Below are 22,636 nucleotides of genomic sequence, written 5' to 3' on the forward strand. Positions count from 1 at the left end.
ATCAATAATTATTCAGGGCTAAACGAATAATCGTTAGGACATACTTTTATACTTCGATCAGTAGAAACGTTAGAGACATACCTAAGAGTGTACATAGGATGAGATTTATAATAAACTCTCGAAACTACAAGCTTGTTCATTGATTATTTCACCGAGCAACTCCACAAATCTTTATCTCTGCGTTAACAAGAATAAATCTTGGATTTTAAATACGAGATTATCGTGTATTCTTACTTAATAATATGTCAGATAATCATGTTATGTTTACTATACTGCTGAATTTACATTATTAACTTCGATTGTATATGTTTCCAGTATGTTTTTATATCTTTGCAGTGTATTTCTTATAAACGCTATTAAAAAATGTAGGACGGATACGCAGAAAACTTTTGCCGATGTTGCCGACGAAAACATATCGAAGGCACCTGTTTTCGCAATAAAAACGCAAGAGAGTAGTATAGAGTCTCGAGAGATTTAAACGGGTAAAGAAACAATCTCGTATCTTTTTCTTTTAGTTCTTTAGTTTTTCTTCTTCAATCACATTCCAAAAATACGTTAAATCAACAACTGCGAGAAAAGATGTACTTTTCGTTGGACGGATGTCCTAGTTAAATTGATATCATTAATTCAGAGGCGTTGCAAATTGTTAATCACGTTTTATAATTCACATATTTGAATGACGTTTATTCGCTTGAAATCTTAATCGTTATTCTTATTTTAAAATCGCCTAATTGGACATATAACATGGTTATTTATTATATATAAGAGATTATTGTTTTGTGAAAAAAATTGTTTTATTTTTTAAAAGAATGTAATGGATGTGTTGAGTTAACGTCTGAAATTATATATTAGAAATGTTATAATATCATTGATAATAATTATAATGTGAAGACACATCGAATTAAAAATTATAATTTACTATATAATATATTTACATGTTAATTTTATCGATAAGAACGTAAAAATTGTTTGACGATATAGATATATTAATGTCGAACGAAATTGGAACAGCTAAATTCTTAAAGCACATAATTCTCGTCTCAGTTATATGGTATATTTCGGTGGTGTACCTATGTATATTAAGACTTCCTCTTTAGACGAAATTGCGCCAATTATGCTTAAATTTGACTCGTTAGAATTTCTGCCTTGATCAGTCTTCGTAATTAAAAAATTAATATCGCCCTTTTCTCTCTGTCCTGATTGGATATTTTAATAAACGTCGTGATAAACGTTTCGCTAAACATTTTTATTAACATTTTTATTGTTAATGTACATGATTTTAATATAAACTTGTAGCGACCAAAATAATACACAGTATAAGCTTTGTTATAATTATAAAATAGAGCTTATTGATTATTAAGATATTATGTCGACTATTGTTAGAGTAATATAGTCGACGATATTATATCGAAATATAATAGTATAATTTAATATAAATTTCATACATTTGAGCATTAAAAAGTCCCTTAGCTTGTTAGATATAAATAAAAAATATATATTAATATTTCTTAGCGTTATACAATATTTAATGGTCCATTTATTTCCTATCGTTATTATATTCTTACATTCTATAATCATATTTTGATTATAACAAATAGGTATATCTGTGCAATCTATTCAAGTTTCGAGAAATAATTAGTCAAATTAAAGAATTTCTTTTCTTAAAACGCCAGTTGTTAAATCGAAAAAAAAGTCTTTTACAGGTACCGCATTTATCGGAGAAACGTAAGTGTTTTATAATATGAAGATACATAATATCATTCACGAGAAAATAATAAATAATTCATTTTTGAGTTAATCTTTTATTAAATATGACAAACATATGCACATTTTTTTATATTTTTATGAATATTTCTTATTCATTTATTTTATGATATGGTATATTACGTAATTGTTTTTTATTCTTCATCTTTTTTTGGATCAAACGTATCGATTGATACGTTCAATGTCAATCTTCATTTTTCTTCTTTACGACAATGTGATATAGATAAGACTTGTGTAAATAAAAATGGTGGACTGATGCACCGCAACATACCATATCATACTACTCTGAATTCTTGATTCCGCGGTTAGCGGAACCGCGAGCAGCACGCCCGAGATACGTTTCTGAAATTTAAGGTCCGGTTGCGGCGTCAAGTGTCAACGGTGTAGAATGCATATCATAAGCGCGAATGAAATTGGAGCATGCTGCGGTGCAGCATCCCACGCGTTATTGTCTCTGCCTTTCACCGTACATTCAATTAGCGAGTTCGACCTACGTACATCTCTCTCTTTTCGTTGTCAAATTGCACTTCTGAAAACACTACAGAGAGACGGTTATACGTCTGTAAATTGTAAATTGATAATTGCACAAATTTGAATTATTTGTGTCATGCTATAATTATGTGTTATGTAAATGTGTTATGTAAATCTGCATAAGTTTTATTGACACTTTTCTTCAAAATATATTAAAATAGATATTTGAAACGGAGATAAATTGTTCTGCGATTATTAAATATATGAGTATATTATTTTATTATTAATTTATATTTAATTAAATCATTAGAAAATTATTGTACAGTTTCATTTACCTGGGGCTGATTTCTACAGTGTGGAGACTACTTGCACTTAAAAAATTTTATGTATGTGAAAAATGTTTTCGTATCATGAATATGTTTTTGAAAGACAATTCTGCATGAATTTTTTTTCTTTTTTTTTTTTATAGGAAAGTCGCAGTACTTTAACAAGTTAGGACAACGGCTCTGTGAAGGCAGGGACCTTGACAACCTTCCCGAAGTCCCGGCCACAGGACCGACCTGATCCTGGTCCCGTGCGGATTCGGCGAGGCGTGATGCCTCACGTGTATCTCTCGGCGAAACTCCAGACTTTGCGCCGCATCGAGCACCAACGGCGTGGAACGTGCCAGGCACGCCCAGGCCAAAGTGGAGCACGCGGTGGCGTAATTCTTGACCTCGGCGCAGCCACGCAGACACGGAAAGTCGTACAGTGTCCTCTCCAACTGGTTGACCACCTGCTCGGCGACCTCGCGGGAACCGGTTTGCGCCCCGGAAGTGGCCAGCTGTCGCTTTATGCATTCATCGAGCTCTGGAGTCGCCGCCGCCGTCTGGGCCGCGGTCGCGCCGTTCAGGATTTTCAAGGCTTCCAGGCGCCTCGACGTCTGGACCATGCCGGCTAGACGCCACGAGAGCTGCAAAGGTCAAGACATGCCGGTTAACGGACGCCGCAATTGGTAAGCCCTTTAATTCTGTTCTAAAATATGCATGTCGCTAGATAATTGCGCGTGCAAATTACGCGCGTCTTCTCGACGAGACACTGCAAATCTCTTCTGTGGTTTATTAAGATATTTAAGATGAATAGAACAGAATGCGGAAGTAGTTGGGCACGTTTTGTGTGCGACCCTTTCAATATGCAGCACGATTATCATGAACGGATGTTAGGTATTATAGAGATTAGAGTTGCAGCAGGTTTTAGAACACGTCCGCTGATTCATGATTAACGTCGACACATAATATATACGTTCCACGTTGAGATCGTTGTGCAAACGATTAAATAATTTCTTTGTGCAAAAATTTTATGATACTTATGACATCGAATTAAGAAAACTATATTTGATAAACATTACTTTGCAAAGTTGTGGCTATCATTAAAAACTGTATCTTCTACATCTTATCGAGTAAATCATAATTATACTTTTATTAGATGCTTGATAATTTTCACAAGATTTATAACAACTTTTTATTCTTACCATATTTTAAAAATGTGGCAACAGTGTCGCAAAACTTAAAATGTTGAGAAGTATTCACTAAAAGTCGAGTTCTATTCTGAGTTATTAATCTTTGCTTGTGCTAAATAATCGCAATAATCATACTCGTTCACATATTTAATGTAATTTCAAACACGATGACAATTTCTTTTAATTTCTCTGCATTTACGAGATATATTTGTATTATATATTTGTCCGAAAATTGATGTTATGTGCAAAATTTTTAACATATTTATATTCAAATTGCTCGAATTGTTGGTAGCAATTTTTGTACTTTATTAAAAATTGTTACTAACACATTTTACTGCTGACAGTATATGTCGATCGTAAACTGTGAAAATCGGAGCAGCGTTGAAGTTATTGTTATAAAAATACTGGTTGCTTTAATTTGATGGCACGCGAGCGTGTTTCTTCTACGTTTTTCCGGTTATCGCGTAATTGCGACGACATTCCGTAGAATCACATGACACGAAAGAATCCTCTTTGCCATCGGGTTTACAGTGATAATTTACGAGCATTGTTGATGAATTACCGCTTTTAACAACGGCTCGTTTTAAACGGCTAACTGTTTATCCGGTACCGTTACAAGCATACAAACGTTCGCGTTTGCTATATTACAACTCGTGCATTTTTTACTTACAAGATGAATTTTTGAAGAGAAACTAGCTAGACTTTAATTGGTATGTTACTAGGAGCACAATGCGGTCTAACTTCTCCATTCGTTTGTGTAACTCAGTATTTTCTACTGCTTAAAAGAAATCGATATTGTCGGAATTGATTCACGAGGAGTTTGAAAACCTCGACTTTAAAAACTTTTGACGCAAACATTCTTCTGATTGAAACATTAAAATTACAACGTAACGAAAACTTGTAACAATATCCTGATTAAATCATGCCCTAATATTTCATTACATTTGAATCGATAATGTAGAAATATTATATTATCGGTAATTTATTTCAAAAAGATTTATATTTCAGGATCGCAATTATTTTATCCAATTTAATATAAATCGAGAGCTATATAAATACGTATTATTATAAAAACTTTGAAAATGATATCAATTGTCAATTATCATGAAGGAGCATTCAAGTTATTGTTAAAGTTACAGATTTATGATAACTTTTGGTTGATATTAAATATTAACATCAAGAATGCCGAAAGTTAGAGAACTGCTGATATATACAGAAATCCCACGAGATTGAGTTAGAACTTAAAGTTAGACTTTGGCTGCTCTGCGTGACGGCCGGCTGAATGTAGCGTGGGGCTTCAGTTCATACCGCAGCATTAAATTGAATTGTAATCGGTTGCTGAAGCTGTTATTTGTGTAAGCAGCGACGTGAGGAATTGCAGTCTCTAACAGACGATTATCTCTCTAACAAATTCTCTCATCTCATTTACAGTCGAGAGGAGTAGTATTTCTGGGACACTCTGTACAGTGGGCGTGGGTGTGTAAGAAAGAGCGAAAAAACGTCTTCATTAGAAAAAAAAAACGCCTTACAATATCTATTTTATCGCATATGCTTCTCGCGTATTCGTGTGTGAAAGCCATTTTTCCGCTATGAAACATATTAGCCGCGAGGCGATAGGCTGTCAGCTGTATATAGATATACCTTGCTCTATCACATTCGCAATTGTATCAAGAAAGCAACGCAAATAATATTTTGAATATCAGTTGGTTGTATTTTGCAGAATTCGATTAATTGATACATTGAACGTTGAGAAAACTTAAAACAATTTAACTGAATAGTTAACAGTTATATCATTAATTCGTCAGCATTTATAGGATCTTAAATTTTCTACAAAATGATTATTATGTGAAACGACATGAAAAATATTTTTTTCAAACACATGTCGGTATTTGTCTTTAATCGAAAAAGTAATTTATCATTAAAGAAATTATTTATATTCATAAATTATTTCTTATGTCTCCACATTTTTATCAATTCTAAGTTAATCTCGTGGAATTGAGTCATTGGTGATAAGAAAAATAACGCTTATGAAAAGATATATCTGATGAAAAATATACTTGGCGCGAGACTGTATCTCTTGATCTTGTAATAGTGTAGAATACTTATACATATGAAATATCGTTTATACATATAGGAGGAATATTCCCTATTCGAAATTCATTTTAATATTAACTCTCGCGCATACAAAGTTTAATATTATAAGTGTTCTGTACTTTCAAGATTCTTGATATTGATATCAGCAAAAGTTACCATAGATAAATTAATTAGTATTAACTTAAAATGATTTAAATGTTTATCCGTGGACAATTTCAAGTCGATATCTACAAATTAACACAGCTGATATTGTAACTAATCTTGTTTTAAGAAAGTATCATGACTTATCAGCACTGACACACGGTCGCCACGTTCTATCTACAAACACATTCAAGGTACATGTGAGGATGAAAGCTTCCTCGTAAAAGAAAATAAAAATGCACGAGGCAAATAGTAGTGAGGAAGTGCCTCCGCCGTGCTTATTTTACCGGAAAATCTGTGCGCGAAACTAGATAGCGACGGAAATACCGGCGGAAAAGCAAGTTAGATATCTCGTCTGCATTATTTAAGAAAGTGGTTGCCTTTCGTACTTTATTTGATACGACAGTAAGCGGCGAAGAAGCTTTCTTTAAAGGACATTTTACTGGATTTCGGGTCTTTGAAATGTCGATCAGTGGCTGCCAATATTTCGTTCGTCCTTCAATGCTTTATCCTGTCTTGGGGATATTTGCATGAGAGGTAGCGAAAAAGTTTATACATATACATTAAGCTATTTCAGGCTTATAATTAGTATAAATCGTATCGTCGATTGAAATCCACTGTATATTCACAATGGAATTAGTTGCCAGTTGCTTGTTTGAAAACGACGCGTGTTGGATTCGTGGCTTGGCCACCAGTTCCTGACATCGTCGTCGAAATCACACGCGGTGACACTTCTCGGGGAAAATATGTATTTTGCGAATCGTCGGGTTATCGACCAAGTGACAGCAGTCCATTCTACAAGGTGACATAAACGCGCGCGCGTGAGGTATCGAGGAGGAATAGTTCGTGTTAGCGCGTGTGTGTCGCTTTCTTCGTGGATATTTATTTTAGTTCATCGATTTCTCAGATATCCGTGTGAAAGGCACCTGTATGTATCCGTGTAAATATGCAAAGTACCTAATAGCCTCAGGCTGACGGACTAGGCGTCTCTCTCTCTTTCTCCGTCGCTTGCCGAGTATGCTCTATCGCAAAAGTGTGCTTCCCCTTCGGCTCCCCTCTTTCGCACCACCCGATCATCATCTCTTCGCTCTTTTCCTCCCCGGCGGCTTTGACGTTAATGGTCCATCGATCGGGTGGGAGACAGGTGCGTGGTGGTAGTAAAAATAATCTTGCAGCATACTTATATATACAAAAACTGTCGATCCTCTGCTCGAAATTCATTTTAAGATTAACTCCCGCGTATAAAAAGTTATCTCTCGCACTCTCGTTCACGGCTATCCTTTTTTTCTCCCCATTGCGTTTCACTTTCCACTTACAAATAAAAAGAAATATTAAAAGCCAATACGCTGGAAATGGAGTTTGCACGTACTGTTTTGCAAAACACCCATTTTGTTTTAAATAATGGAATTTCCTCCGAAAACACGCGCAATTTTAAAGCACACTCCGTTCGCACTTTGCATTTTGCTGCTAATTAAGAGTTTTGTGTTTTTATGCGGATTAATATTTCGCGAAGGCATACCGACTTTTTCCCGTTTACACTGCAATTACTTTCATTACGCGATCATAAAATACAGTCTGTATATAAAGTGCAGTTATTAACGCAAGAAAAATTCGTTTAATTAAAAAACATCAAGAATTAATATTAATAATCGCGTACACCCCCCTTTGAATAATTAATTTAAATTTTGTACGTATTTGCAATGTAATAGCCGCTTTTAAAATTTTAAAAAGTATGTCGTACGAGAGGCCGGTAATTTTTTGCTCAAAGACTCCGTTGATCATAAAATGGAGTTTTCCGCTATAATGAAATTATTTGGATCAACGAGACGACACGGCGCGGACGCGAAATGGGTCGCTTTACGCTTCATCTACAATGAAGAATTTACTTTGTAAATACCGGTTTAAAGTAGTAGATAAAAGAAATTTATCACTTCTTTACACAGTGTGAGATCCGAAGATCTATAGATTTTTAGATGTAATATTGCGCGTCGCTATTCTATTGATTCTATCGTGCGTCCTGTATTCTCACTCTTTTAAATCGCACTCGTCATGACCTGAAATTGAACGAATTTTTTCTCCTTCGTGTATTCTCTACTTTCGAAAAAAATGCACAGAATCATATTTTATACGCACTTCACGTTTCTATTCCTTCGCACGTAATTAGTCTTGATCAGTTTGATAGAGAAAAAGAGAAAGAGAGCGATTTCTCTTCGTCAGAGCAAGCGAAGCATCAACAGTCTGAATTGCGAGCAACTGAAAATAGAGGAGCTTCTGTAAATTAAATTTCAGGGGTAGATAAGCAGGATCTCATTATCTGCTTGACTTCGCGCAAACTTTAATTAAAAAAAAGTTTGATATTATAAACTTATCTATCGAAATTTAATATTTAAACGTTGTGGAAAACGACAACTTTCCGTTGAGTTGTTGCCAGGGGGGGAGAGAGGGGGGAAGATATTGACTGCGGATAACATACATATTGCTCGCGGAATATTTTCGACGAAAAGGAAACACGGTAGTAGATCCGGTATGGCGTAGCCTTTAAAGCGTGATTACAGCACGTGTAAACACGGAGCGCGCGCTTGCACACGGAGTGCATGCAGGCCTCGGTGTCCTCGTTGGCACCCGGCTTTCATGTTATCTGACGTGAGAGTGCAAGTGGAGAACAAGTGTTTGTCGACATACCGCAACACTCTCGGCCGAGTGTGTGCGTTCCCATTAGATTTCGTCGACTCTCTGTCTTCCGCACGACACACAACCGCGACTTTTTCGATGCTGGCGGAACATTGAAATTGATCGTGGACGCGCGTGAAAGGTTTACGATTTATCTGTTTCGTCGCGTCTGATTGAGATGTATCCCAGGTGCGGTATATTGAAAGCATCAAACTCTACTCTTTTACATACGCACATCACTGTAAATCCAAGTGTATTATTTTAGTTGAAATTTTTCTTACACATTCCTTACCATTTTAAATCGTCATTTAACACGATTGAACGTATTAACTTTTAATTTAATCCGATTAAATATGATAAATGACGTAATTTAACACACAAGAAATGTGTAAAAAGAGTTTCAGTCAAAAATAATACACTTGGATTTGCAGTAATGGGAAAGTCTAAATCCTAATTTTGCCAACATATTTTTTAGAGACATATGTTATGTCTTATTGTATATTACTAGTGATAAATGATCAAGCTGATGTGATGTCGTTAGCTTTCAATGTCGCGACAGCACGACATTCAGTTTCCATAGCGATTTGCGAAGTAACAGTCAATGTCGTGATACTCGTGATGCAATGTCACGCGAAAATGAGCTTGGCGAGCTTATACGATAGTTCATAGTACGATCATCCTTGTTGACACGCGATACTAATGCGACTTTATTTTTAGAAACGTGTTTATATTTGGAATAACAGAATCTGAAAGGAGCAATACGCTGCTGGTGTGATTAAAAAAGTTGAAAAATGTTATCCAATTTTCAATATCTGCTTTCGAATAAAAATATTCATGTCAGTTTGATTGCGTAATTCAATTAATACAGATGAGTTTTTAAATTATCAAAATTAACGCATCGACGCATGCATGTGTAATATATTAAAAAAGATTTGTATAAAATAAATTATGTTACGCATATGAGAAACATTTTTCGGGATATACATTAAATAGCTTAATCTCTCACTCGATGTAATTACGGTGTAACAGATTTCGCTGTGAGTTGGGGTGTAATCCAATATCTCGCTGCATGTTCTAAAACCTTTGACATGAACTGCGTTTGCTCTTGACAACGTATATACAATTCTTGTAAGCTTATCTAGGTTCGTGTGCACGTATGTATCAGCTTAATTATGTATGCATTACACTAATAGCTCATTTTTTATATGACTTTCGTGGATTTTTATCGCATCATCGTCTCTCGAATTTATTTCTCATTTATTATACAAACGAGATTCGCACACACTCCGGCTTCAATATGCAATTGCAGTATAAAACTGGTATACGAGGATGCAAATGTGTTTACAGTGTACGTTAAACAAATAGCTTTATAGTTTATTTTTCTAAAATAAACGGTGAACATTTATAATATTTTTCCGAGAATTAAATTACATCTATTGATTTAAACGAAAGGATCTTTTATTACATTACGAAATAATTGAAATTTGTTTATTTTGGCGCTTATTGATTTACGTGTGAAGCAATATGCTGGAATAATTAATTGTACGTTTATAGGAACAGAAGAATCGAAATGGCTTCCTATATCGTATGTTTGTAGTAATTAAAAAAAATGGAAAATTATATATAACAAATCATTAGTTGTTTGTAGGAATCACGCTACGTAAAAAAAATGTGCTTATTTTTATTGTAATATACCTAACATTTCTTTTCACGTTGGAGAGAAAAAGAGAAAAGATGAACCGTGCAAGAAGTTCAGCTAAAACGAACAGGCCTATTGAAAACTTAGGTATGTTATGATTGTTATTACTATCTCGTATAGTATCAATCGCATTTTTATTAGCGTAAACACGTGTTTGCCAAAATGTTAATTAGATTGCAATCAAAATAAGCAAATTTCTTTTACGTAGCGTGATTCCTACAAATTTAATTAATTAATTAATTATTCATATGATCGTGTATTAACGAAATCAAACAGATACAGGTAGTCGTCGATTAATTGGTTCTGTGTTATTGAAAATTACGCAATTCAAGATTCCAGATACATATGCAATAGGGCAGTTCCAAGAAATTATTTAAAAAAACTTTTAAAAAACAACAAGCTTTATCCCCGCATCTACGTATGTGGGTATACTTTTTTTATTGAGTGAACGTGTTATTCCAACTTTGTGTAACTCAAGGACCGTGTTTTATTCAAGAGTTGTCAATTTTTTACCATGCTATTCGAGACTCCGTGCAATTCAAATACCGTTGTTATTCGAGGGCCATCTGTATTAGTTTAAACTAGACTACAATATTAAATATATTTACTGGAAAACTTTTTATTCGTATTTTATTAATACAGGCGCGAAACGGGACAGTGACGTATTGTGCAACCGGTGAATATACGTACAATTTCGTGCCTGCACGTGGCTAATTCGTACACGTTTCTGCGGATGATTGAGTGCTATTCATATAATAATTCGCGGCCGCATCGTTGCGCCTTTTGTCGGCCACTTTCATATGACGAAAGTCACGTTAAATTGATCGACGAGAAAAAGTAGGATTTCCGCTGGTCTAGTATGACTTCTCATTTTGCGATTTCTGTATAATACTATATGTCGAACATCGCTGATTAATTTATCATATAATTTAAATTTATCTTTTACTTAAAACATTTTTTATTAAATATTTGATTTATATTGATATATTTTATTTTTTGTTAATATTAAAGTTAGAATATTATTCAAAAGAAATAGGACCATGAGATTTCAAGTACGATTAAAAAGTAGTTATTCAGTTGACAAGTAATATCGCAGTTTTTAGCGAAAAGAGAAGCACCTTTTGGTTCCATTTACAATTACTCGACTTAAAATGAGACTCACCACCACCACCGAGTAGAGAATCTTCGCTTTTAAATCAGGAGCGTCCTTGAGGGACTCCAGGGCGTCCAGGGCATCCAGGGTATGCAAGTTGGCCTGGGCGTAGAGTGCGCCGTACCTCTCGGCGAGCTGTTCCACTGTGATACTCGTCGAGGTTAAATCCGAGCAATTTTCCTCCACGCTGAGTACCTCGCAGTTACTACCCGTTACAACCGGCTCCGGAGTCGGGCTACAACTCTCGTCCGTGTGGTAGCCAGCGCTGCTGGACTCCTCCTCGTAGTCATCGCCGAGATTTTCGTCCAAATGGAAAACCTGCACAGGAGAACTCGTGATATAGCACAGGCTTTAGACGCACAAGTGCTTGGTTATAAAACACTGTCTTTTCGTCTGCAGAGAGTTTTATACATTTTTGAATATTCATTTTTTGAATATTCATTTTTATATCTGAATATTTATTTCCTTTGCAACGAGTATCTCTATTGACTAGAGATACTCATCTAGAGATTGACTAGGGATAAACACCTGACTTGACTATGCTTTAATTTTTTAGGACATATTCTCTTTCTTTCTATCTTTAAAATATTAACTTGATATGGATCCGTTGTAATTTTAAATTTTGCACTGGTTCTATATTATAATTCGTAAAACTTTGAAGAATTTTCTTATCTTTTAAATTATTATATGCTTAAGCAGTGTTTCTGTGGGCATGGAAAGTAAAAAGAAAATCAGGGAACTTGAAAATTAGCGAATATCGGAATAGGCTGAGATAACTGCGAAAAAATGTTAGAATTTATCTTGCTTATGACAAATGAATAAAAAATTGTTTAGCTGATATTATTTATTTGTCAATCAATCTTTTATTATATCTTGAATTTATAAAAAAACATTGAAAAAGATAATGTTTTGCTTTCACGCAAATTACGTTACACTATCGCGTGAAAGACTAGAGTACTATTATCATACTAAAGCAATCGAGTGGATGTACTATGGAGAAACTTATACTAATCGTAGCAACCACTCTTTGATCCACTCGTTTTCGATTGGGATTTGCAGTCGACTCCGAGCTTCCAATTAAAATGCACTCAATGGAAAGCAATTAACGCGTTTTGGCATGCCGCGACCGATTTTCCAATTCAATTCTGTTATATAACAATCTAGGTGCCACTATTTCCACTCTTTTTACTACTCCCCATTATTGCCGTCCGCAAATGAGAGTAAATAAGATAATTATTCGCGTATTTTTGTTTCCAATTTGACGAGATAGTAATGCAATCGTGAGAGCACCGCCGTGCGCATTCATTATCGAGAATCCGTTTAAACACCTGACGATAGCAGGATTCGCCGCATTTCCAACCGAAATCTCGCTAAATTTCGTGAAAGGGTGAACGTTGTGCGTTTCGCTGGAAACATTTTAGACACCGTTTCACCGAATATCGTCCTCGATCGAGCTGGACGTGATTATTTTCGTCATCAAAGCGTCGTCCTTCCATTCTTGTCTCACTCAAAAAGAGGGAAGACAAAGGTAATGTGTGTGCAAACTAATTTCGCCGTTCGTATTGCCCGGCGAAATAGAGAGATTGCTATTCCCGTAGGCGGACTTGTTACGCCGCGACGCGTCACGTAAATAGCACTGGTCGCGATCGGGATGTTGTGTTTTGCGTTTTTTCAAAACGCCGCTGAAAACCCTGGGCGTATCAGCCAGCAACACGACGCAGGATTTAATTTGCAATCTTTATTGCGCCGCGAAGCTCCGCGCGGCGACGCAACGGACGCGGCAGGCAGCCGGACGCCGAACGCCGGACGCGTGAAATATTTATCACGTGTGTGCGTCGTCGTTCCCAACGGCGATAATTTATGACTTGGCACTAATATATATATGCGCGATATTAATCATAACGCCCGTATTAACGCTTCGCGTACATTAATACGTCGCGCACGCGCGCGCTCGAAAACATGTCTCTCATGAATGTTGTATATATTGACTTTGCGATAAATTCGACGAGAAAATATTACTCGAAACTCCGTAATCGCGTCCTCAATCGTAAATTATATAGAAAGAAAACATGCGAATTATGGAATTTGCAATAAATCGCATTGCCCATAGCGCGCGCTCATTTTTTGCACTCGATTAAAAAATATAACTTTTATTTGATTCGCAATAATGGGCAGGTTATTACGTACGTTATTATTAACGAAACGCATGTGCGAGCGCATGCGTAGACCATTTAATATGCCGTATAATAATATTTTATTCCGACTCAAGTTTCGAAGCGATGACGTTCGCGTATCAAATATGCGCTATATGTGCTTATATATGTGCTATATCCATTGATGGAAATAATTTATGCACAGTTTCTGCTCGCTCGAGTTTAAACTCGGTGTGTTTAAACACAGATCTCACGTACGTTGCCATATTCGTTTTAATTTGTACCCTATCCAGGTTGACAATCCCGCCTCGTTTATTTGTTAATTCGCGTGCAATTTATTTCGACGATTGATATTGAGTTGCTTGCGCGTTTACGGTGCCATATGCCACTGTCAGCTTAGTCGGGAGGAATCGAATGTAAGCAGGTACAGGAATAAACTCGTGTAATTTAGGTCCGCCGTAGGGGCTCTTATGGGATTCCACAGTGGTTACATATGGCGCCTTTGACATCGTCCGTGGCTTCGTCTTGGACGCGTCAGCTGCCGGAGTCGCAAGTCGCAAGCCGCAATCTCGCGGGAATCGTAGCAGTTGCACGTGTTGTTGTCGTATGTTTCGGGGTCATTTTCTCGCGCTTGACGGCGCAGATTCTTTGCCATTCTTATTGTTACGACCGACCATGCGGGCTTCTCACGGAGCTCGAAAAATGAATCGCCGCGATCGTATACGACGCACCCATTGTTCTAGTAGTCCGCCGTTTCTGTGTTAAACTCTTTCACGCTTTTTTTTACGCTTGAGACGGTCGCCGCGAATTGTTTCATGGGTATAGATATAATAGGTGAAGACAGCTCTCTTACGCGAGTATTATTGGGATAGCAAGCTTGAAGCGTTATTTCTTCATCTATCTGAAGTCGAATTTGTTCTACAAATATCATTTTATTATCCAAGTTAATCTCTAAAATTGAGCGCAACTTTATTTGATCTTTTTCACAAAATGCGGAAGGAAGATAGGAATGTTCTCTTGCGCGTTTCCGAGGATTACATTTTGGGAATGTTCGGATGGAAACGTTTTTATAATCCCTACCTGCGGATTATCTTCGCTCATGAGCTGTAGGGCGAGCGCGCAGCCCCGCGAAAACTGCAACAGTCTGGCGGCGAGAGCCGGATTCTTCGCATTCGTCGATCCGGACGTCGATTTCCTCAAGGCCGTCCATTGCCGGAGCGCCTCCTTATCTTGCTCGACCCGGTGCTTCAGCTCCGCTAGTAGATTCTCCAGGCTACACGGCCCGCCCGCTTTCTCCAAGGTGTTCAACAGGCTTTGATTATCGATCAGCCGCTGCTGGATCTCGCTGTACTTCAGGGAAAGCTGCCGCTGATGCGAAGCCGCCTGTACACCTTGATCCGCTACAAAAGCGTAAGAAAAGATCAGAGCTTCTCTCTCTATCTCTAGCTGTCTCTCTCTCTCTTTTTCTCGTCGGTCGTTATTATTATTTTTTATTATTAGAGCGGAACCGATGATGGCGCGAGGCGATTATTACTGCATCCACCGTCGTCTTTTTACAGTGCCTCGGGCTACGTAGATAGCCGGCCCGATATCCGGCATGAACAGCGAAATCACGGAGTATCTGACATCATAACTAAATATGCCATACTTTCCTTTATATAATGAGACAAAATTAAATTATGCGGCATATCCGCACTCTCGCGCACGAGGTACAAATTGCGACAGGTTCACGCTCCAATAAGTTATAGTTCGGACGACAGTCTATGCCCATTATATCATAATATGCGAATATACCTTTCTTTATTTAATCGATAAAGCCGTGAAATAATTTCTATCTCCTAGTAAAAGACATTAATTTTATTTAACATTTAACATATAATTAAATTGTTGCTAAATTAAATTATAAATTAAATTTACATGATGCAGAGATTAGAGATTACTAATAACATGAAATTGATTAAAAACAGCTTTAATATAATTAAAATAGTTTTATCAAAGCAATTAAAAGCTATAATGGTTAAAGAAAGGAATCAATCGGTTGCAAAAATATATGTTTAAAACTAGGATTTAAAAGGATATAAAAGTTGACTATTAAAAAAGAATAGTTGCTGATATCTTGGACTTATTTTCACGGGATGATACCGTGAAAGTAACATTTCTCTAGACATTTATCAATATTTATGCGGTGTCGCTTATCTTTCTACGCATGCACACTTCTTTCGTCTTTAGCACCTTTCTCTACGGAAACGTCCCAGTGATGACGCGTCTCAGATTGCGCGTCGTGGGAAGCTATCCACGAACGAGAGAAGTGTGCAGTCCCCTATGTAAATGTAAATGGCTTAACACGCGCCCGACATTAGTCCATTTGCATTTGTAAACGTAATATGGCGTTCGTGGCTCCGTTAAAATCCAATGCTTCACGGTTCCGCGGAGCTCCAAATATACAGGCAGCGCGACGAAACGACCGCACAACTTTATTCCGATGGAGTTAGCGATGCACGCTAATCTCATTGCGCATCAGCCGATGATAATCATGTGCTTCAATGTATCGCCGTGATGGTTGTAATGCCAAATCTTATTATGGAAATTTAAGCAAATTTGCGAAAAAAAAAACAGCATATAATCGCAAAATATTGCTTTGCTAATTGCTTGCCAGCGATAATTAATACTCATTTTTCGAATAATTAAACATATAATTGAAGAATACATGGTTACCATCTATCTTTATCGCTATTGATTAATGTGCCGGTTGTCGCATAAAACTGGATATGATTTATGATTATGACTGTTAGATTATTCATACCGTCACGAAAATTGAGTAATATTGTGACTTTAATTTGAAGCTTTTGGACAATGGTCTGAACATCTATAAATGTAAAAATACGAGTTTATAGAAACATTATTATTATCGATTCACAGCGCGATAATGTTTGAGCGATAATGTTTGATGACATTAACGCGAGCTTTATTAACGACAATTGAAATGATGTACCTTTATTGGTCCCAGCGTGTTTGCCGAAATTCTCGATCTTGTGCAACGCCAATTTGTACGCTTCCATTCGTGTCTCGAGTTCCTCTTTCAGTGCCATCGGCAATGGTACTAAATTCGGTGTAACGGAATTCTCGGAGATATTTGTCTGCGAGGAAGGCACCAGTCCGTGCTTGCCGAGTCCTTCTACAGCTCTCTCTAGGGCACGTTTCCTCGATAACAGCGCGTTCTTCGTGTTGGGCGATAATCTGTTCAATGACACGAGAAGTTTACACCAGATTCGCGGTCGGAAGTGATCTTGACTGGTCGATATCAGGTGCACTATCCTCCAGAGGACCTGCTCGATCCGCAGGATCTTCGTGTCGCTGACGTTTAGTTCCACCAATCGGGAATAGAGCGCCTCCAGCAAGGTGAGGCTGTGCGGTAGAGTTTCGATCAACAGGTCCACCGGAATATCCGGCAATGCAGTCTTTAAGGTGTAATGCGGCAGCTTCATTAGGAACCCGGCTGCTTCCCTATACTGTCTGCCCTCATACAATCTTAGCAGTCTGAAAGAAAGGATGTAGTTGTCGTGTTATCCTGTTTGTGGTAGCGTGTCGGTAGAATTTCGTTAACATTTTAGAACAGTGTCAGGAAAGTAAAATGAATCAAGCGTTAACTGTAAGTTAACGTGAACTAATTAATCTCATTTATTTGCTAGCTAGATATACGAAAGTAATGTTTATTCATGACAACGAAGACACGATAATTGGCATAAAATATATTGTACGATATTTATAGCAGCGAGAGGTTTTTATACACTTGAACTTTTGATTATTGTGTTATGCTGTTTATGTTAGACATGATTTTCCTGTCAGATAAGCAATATACGGAATCAGGCAAATACACAATCCCATCAAATGTGATGAAAATATAAAAAATTATTGTCGTCAAATGTCTTATAAAATGGTTTGCTTTGGAAACACAATAAAGCTACATATTTATAATTGTGTAACATGGATGGTGCTGCTAAAGGAGATTTGTGGAAATATCGGATGATATCGGCACGTACGCTAATAATTTACTAACGATCGATTATAGTTTGAATTTATAATTATTTGTAATGACTATATAATTCAACTTTAATCAGAAATATATATAAATCTCACGTGCGATTAATGTCCTATTATGTATATCTGATATTTTATTTTGTGAACTGTAATGGGATGCAACTGAAAGGCGAGAATATATAATTTTATATTCTGTTCTATAATCCGATTATACAATTGAATTAAAATCCGAGTAAATTCAGGAAATAAAAATATAAGTCACGATATTTCACGTATTAAATTGAAATTACAGCGACCGTTATTTGTAAATATTAATGCGCATTTAAAAACTATAAAAAGGCAGATTACTGTAAAACGCTTTGATGCAGCCGATTGAATGCGCATGAAGCAAACTTATAAATTTTATTAGATGAAAGTAGATAAAGTTTCACCTAATCACGATTAATAAATATTGTAATAAATATTTTATTGTGCGATACACACGTGATTATGGATTAATGAAACGTAAAGCTATACTGTCGGCACTAATTATCTAGCCCGCTAAGTCTCGCACAAGCACAGCGATCAATCGGTAAGTAATGGTGAATTACCGTTATTAAGAAATTGCATCGCGTTTAATTTATCTTACCTCGTAGACAAATAGTTCCGCTGGCGATTTATTACCGCGTGAATTACTGCTATTAGGAAACGGCGTTAAGCAGATTTATCGTGCCGCTTACGTCTCTATTTTTGTTATTATTCGAGTAATTTTCATCGTTGCTTTTTGCACTATGGTTTTCATGTGCGTGCTATATTTGTGATCGATCGTCTTTACGTAATTAATTGTCACGCTGATTCCTCTCTCGATGCTCCATTAGCGCGTGACGCGTATAGCGGGATTAAATAAATCTATTACACGTCGCGACTCTCTGTCTGACGGATATGATGGTAATTATCTCTGATTCTTGGTTCGGGGAGAGAGGGCACAATGCAATTCGATGCTAGTTACATGCAGACAGCGGGGCGTCACGATCTCACGTCGACGTTAATCAAAATGTAATTATAAACCGTATTATTGCCTCATGGAATCCTTTATTACGATTCTTCTCGTAAATATGATGTATAAAAGCACTGTATTCCGTATAGCACTGTAATCGCAGCGCGCGTTATTTATTCTTAATTAGCGGGTTCAGTATGTTCATTATACAAGATGACATATCTAGAACGTAACGACACTGTGAACGTATAAAAAATATATGCGTATCGCATAAAGATCTTTGAAAGACATATTCTTATTCAGGAAACGTGTAATTAAAACTGAGTCAGAAACGCGACAAGTCTTTAACACAGCAATTCTCAAACCCGTCCTCTTATTGTGATGCCATTTTTATACAAACAAAATTTTGAAGCTTTAATAGCACTTATATGCTCATTTCCTATAAATTTCTTTCTACCGAATTTTACTTTCTAGTTTTTACAAGATTACGCGAATACCTACTATCACTTTTTCAGGTAATAACATACACGATTTTTGCAGGGTTTGAGGATCGCTGCTTCGAAACACCAAGATTCAATAGATTTTAGCAATTTAATAACTTCCGCAATATATGGTTCACGTACCTTCTTAACGCCATCCGCGGATTCGAGCCCTCATCCTCTGGGATGCCCATATGACCGACCTGGAACTGCGTTCCGGGACCCCATACCAGCCTCTGTATCGTATTTCTGGGTCGCTCCGGCCTGATCCTCTCGCAGGAATTGATGCCTGGGGGTGGTACACTTTGCCTGCTCATCTTCGCGCCCACTTCACCGCCTTACTTTCCTAACGCTTTTATCTCCCTTTGACGTAGACGCCGAACTCTTTATTTATTTATTCCTTTCGTGGGACCGGGGGTTAAAATGCTACTTGAGAATCACCTTTACGACGGTCCCTCCGTCTCCGGGACGCACCATCCACTTTTCAAGTCGGCTTTTCTTCTACCTCCGCTTCGTAACTTTCACGGTCCTTTCTCTCTGTCCTCGATGCGATCTTTGACCTATCAGCCACGCGTTTTCGCGAACCTTGGCTCGGCGTCCCACCTTCCGCGTATTTTCTCGCAAATTGATACTTTTCACGATGTATTCGAAGGCGAATCTATCGAAATGATGTCTCTTTTTGTCAATTTACTTGCGTATGCCTTAGCTGCCTTTAGATCTTCGTCAGTCAAATCAATTTCGAATACTCTACGATGAGCGTTTCTTCAAATAGAAATTATCTTTAAAATTACTACCTACATAAGTCTTTCACGTGTATGAGTGACGTCAATTAATTGAATTAATGGTTCTGGTTAGAATTTCAACCACATATCTTTCTTTTTCAGATTTATTTATTGAGAGAGTGATTTCTAAGATTATTTGTTTGTTTGCACACACACTGTGAGAACAGGTTCTTCGATTGCATGCTGCGTGGTCAATTTCTCCTAAGTAAACGAGCATAATTTCTCCTGTAATACTATTCTTGTTTGAATCAACATCTTCGTTTCTACGTCAATGTTATTCCTTGATTGCGCGCGTTCTACTCTCATGCCCTACACGTTAAATTGATTAGCAAGCGTTTAATTAATTTAGCTTTCTCGTTCTTGAAATTGATCTCTGAAATTACTATAAGTAAACTTTCTTTTTGACACATAGAAATACAACATTTAAATTATTTTATAAAAACAATTTTTTCTTTCCATATTTTGCAACAGGCATATAAATGAGACATTTTCATAATGGTGGAATAATATTTAAAAATTGACTCTTTTTATAATCATATCCATTAGAATGGCGCGTGCTGATTACTCTCGCTCGACCCCACGTTTTTCTTAGCTTTGACTTCACTTTGTTCTTGACGAGGTTAGAGTCTCTTCCTTTCTCTCTCTTTCTCTCTCTCTCTCTCTCTCTCACGATTTTCTGCACGTCTAGTCCCTGGTAGAAAATGTAAGTTGCCTCGAGGCAGACCGGCGTCTAATTTTCTAACCGTTATTCTCCTCCACACGGACCTCTCTTCGCAATTCCGCGTTCAGAAACAGCCGGCAGGAACATTTCACTCTTGATTCGCAGACGCTTTTGCGTTCGTTGAATCTCTCAACCTTGTTTCTTCATTGTTGAATCATGATCTCCGCTCGGTATCGACGCGATACCTCTAAACCGATCTCATTATCGTCACGCAATTATCTCCGCACACGTTGATCGATCTTTAGAACGATGTCTTTTTTTCGTTTTTAACCGTAAGGTGTTTGGAGCCAATTAATTTTTCGGCTTTCTTTTCTTCTCTCTAGCAAATTCCACTTCCTTCTCTCTCGCTCCTTCGGCCCGTCTCTTTCTTACGAATTTCCTTCCGCCTGGTCCTCGAGTACTTAATACGAACTGGCCTACAGCCTCGGGGCTGACCGGCCCACTTCTGCGCGAGTCAAGCTGGACCTGCGAACGGAATTATTCACCGTGAGCCGTGAGCCGTGTCCTTACCCGATACGCTCGGGTGAAATGTTTTTTTACATGTTCGCCTCAATGTAATCCACGTAGGATACATCGAAGAATCTACATAAGTCCTTTTCTTGAAAAATATCAAAACTCTATTATGATAAAATCCTACTATTTATGTAGGACGTCTCAGTATCGAAAAACATCTGATACCTTGACAATTTTTATGTAGCGCATATGTATATTAAGTGATTTGCCCGAAACGAAAGTTTTATTATGTCTATATATATATAGACAGTTTAAATGCCCCATTAAATCCTATGCCATGGAAGCAAATTTTAATCGAAAATAATTAAAGTTAAGTAAAGTTAAGTAAAGAAAATAAGATTAAGTTTTATTTTTTGCATGCACGAATAAAATTCAATTTACAACTTTTCTATTATTTAATAGAAATATGTTTGAAATATATTTTTATTAAATATATTTATAATTAATTAAGATGTACATAGATAGTCAGACTTGTTCAGAAAAATGTTTACAATGGAATATCAATAGCAAGAGTGATTCAAAGATATTAATGTCCAAAAGTATGCGTCTCCAATTTCTCTAAAAGCGAATGCTATGCATCGTATAAAACAAAAAGATGAAAAGACACAAGTAAAATCAAACAAAAGTTATTACAAATAGAATGGAAATTCAGTTATGACAGCTTTCTTGTATACTTTGTATACATGCGCGTGTCCCAGCGGAATAAAATATTTGTCGATGCGACACTCTAGTGATAGAAATGGAAGTCCCATGCATGATGTATTGGATCTCGGAACTGAGGTGTATAATCTCGCTGGCGCATCAGACGCGAATATCTAGCAATTTTCAGTATACCTTTCGTGGAAATGTATACCTTTTATGACATGATAAAACTCGCAGATGAGAAAAATTGCATGAGAGATTTTTAGAGAAAAAAAGAAAGAAAGAAAGAGAAAGAGAAAGGAATGGAAATATAAAAACGTTATTTACAATAAATATGAAGAAGGTATTTGCGATAAATAATTTAGAATAATGTTAAAATTAAGATTTTTGATACAAGAATAATAATTATATATGTATAGTTAGTAATTATATAAAATTATAAAGTAATAAAATTATTGTTATTATTCGTAAAGTAGATTATTAATTCTTTTTACGTGATAAATGTTATCCTTTAAAATATTTCGTTTAAATTTCGAATATATGGATTATAATTGTCGAGTGATTAATGCATAAACCCCACGCTTTTCAATATTTAACACGCGTATTTATAAATCAAGAAAAGACGCGTTTTTTTTACATTTATTATGCCATAAGGGATAAATTCATTTTATGTTTGCATACGGTAATTCAATTTTTTAATAACTTGTATATTTACATGAAAATTCACCGTTATACATACAGAAATAAATGTTTCATAATTTTTTAATTACTGTAAATTTAATTAAATTTTTTTAGCAACGGTACTGTAATTAATTAATGTATGTTTTATATGTTTAATAAAA

At 36.5% G+C, this 22,636-nt stretch overlaps 1 protein-coding gene across 1 annotated transcript; it reads right to left on the reverse strand.

The window, feature by feature from the left end:
• Positions 1-1,869: 1,869 nt before the first annotated feature.
• On the reverse strand, positions 1,870-19,454 carry LOC112457594. Its single transcript, XM_025020745.1, has 5 exons — positions 19,281-19,454; positions 16,636-17,180; positions 14,724-15,043; positions 11,500-11,808; positions 1,870-3,187 (listed from the first exon to the last, which is right to left on the reverse strand). Exons 1-5 carry the CDS (start codon positions 19,451-19,453, stop codon positions 2,720-2,722), a joined length of 1,815 nt encoding a protein of 604 aa, XP_024876513.1. The 5' UTR covers position 19,454; the 3' UTR covers positions 1,870-2,719.
• Between the last annotated feature and the right edge of the window lie 3,182 nt (positions 19,455-22,636).

Source organism: Temnothorax curvispinosus, unplaced genomic scaffold (assembly GCF_003070985.1).
Source record: "Temnothorax curvispinosus isolate PA1 unplaced genomic scaffold, ASM307098v1 QBEX01007937.1, whole genome shotgun sequence".
Lineage (NCBI taxonomy): Eukaryota > Metazoa > Arthropoda > Insecta > Hymenoptera > Formicidae > Temnothorax > Temnothorax curvispinosus.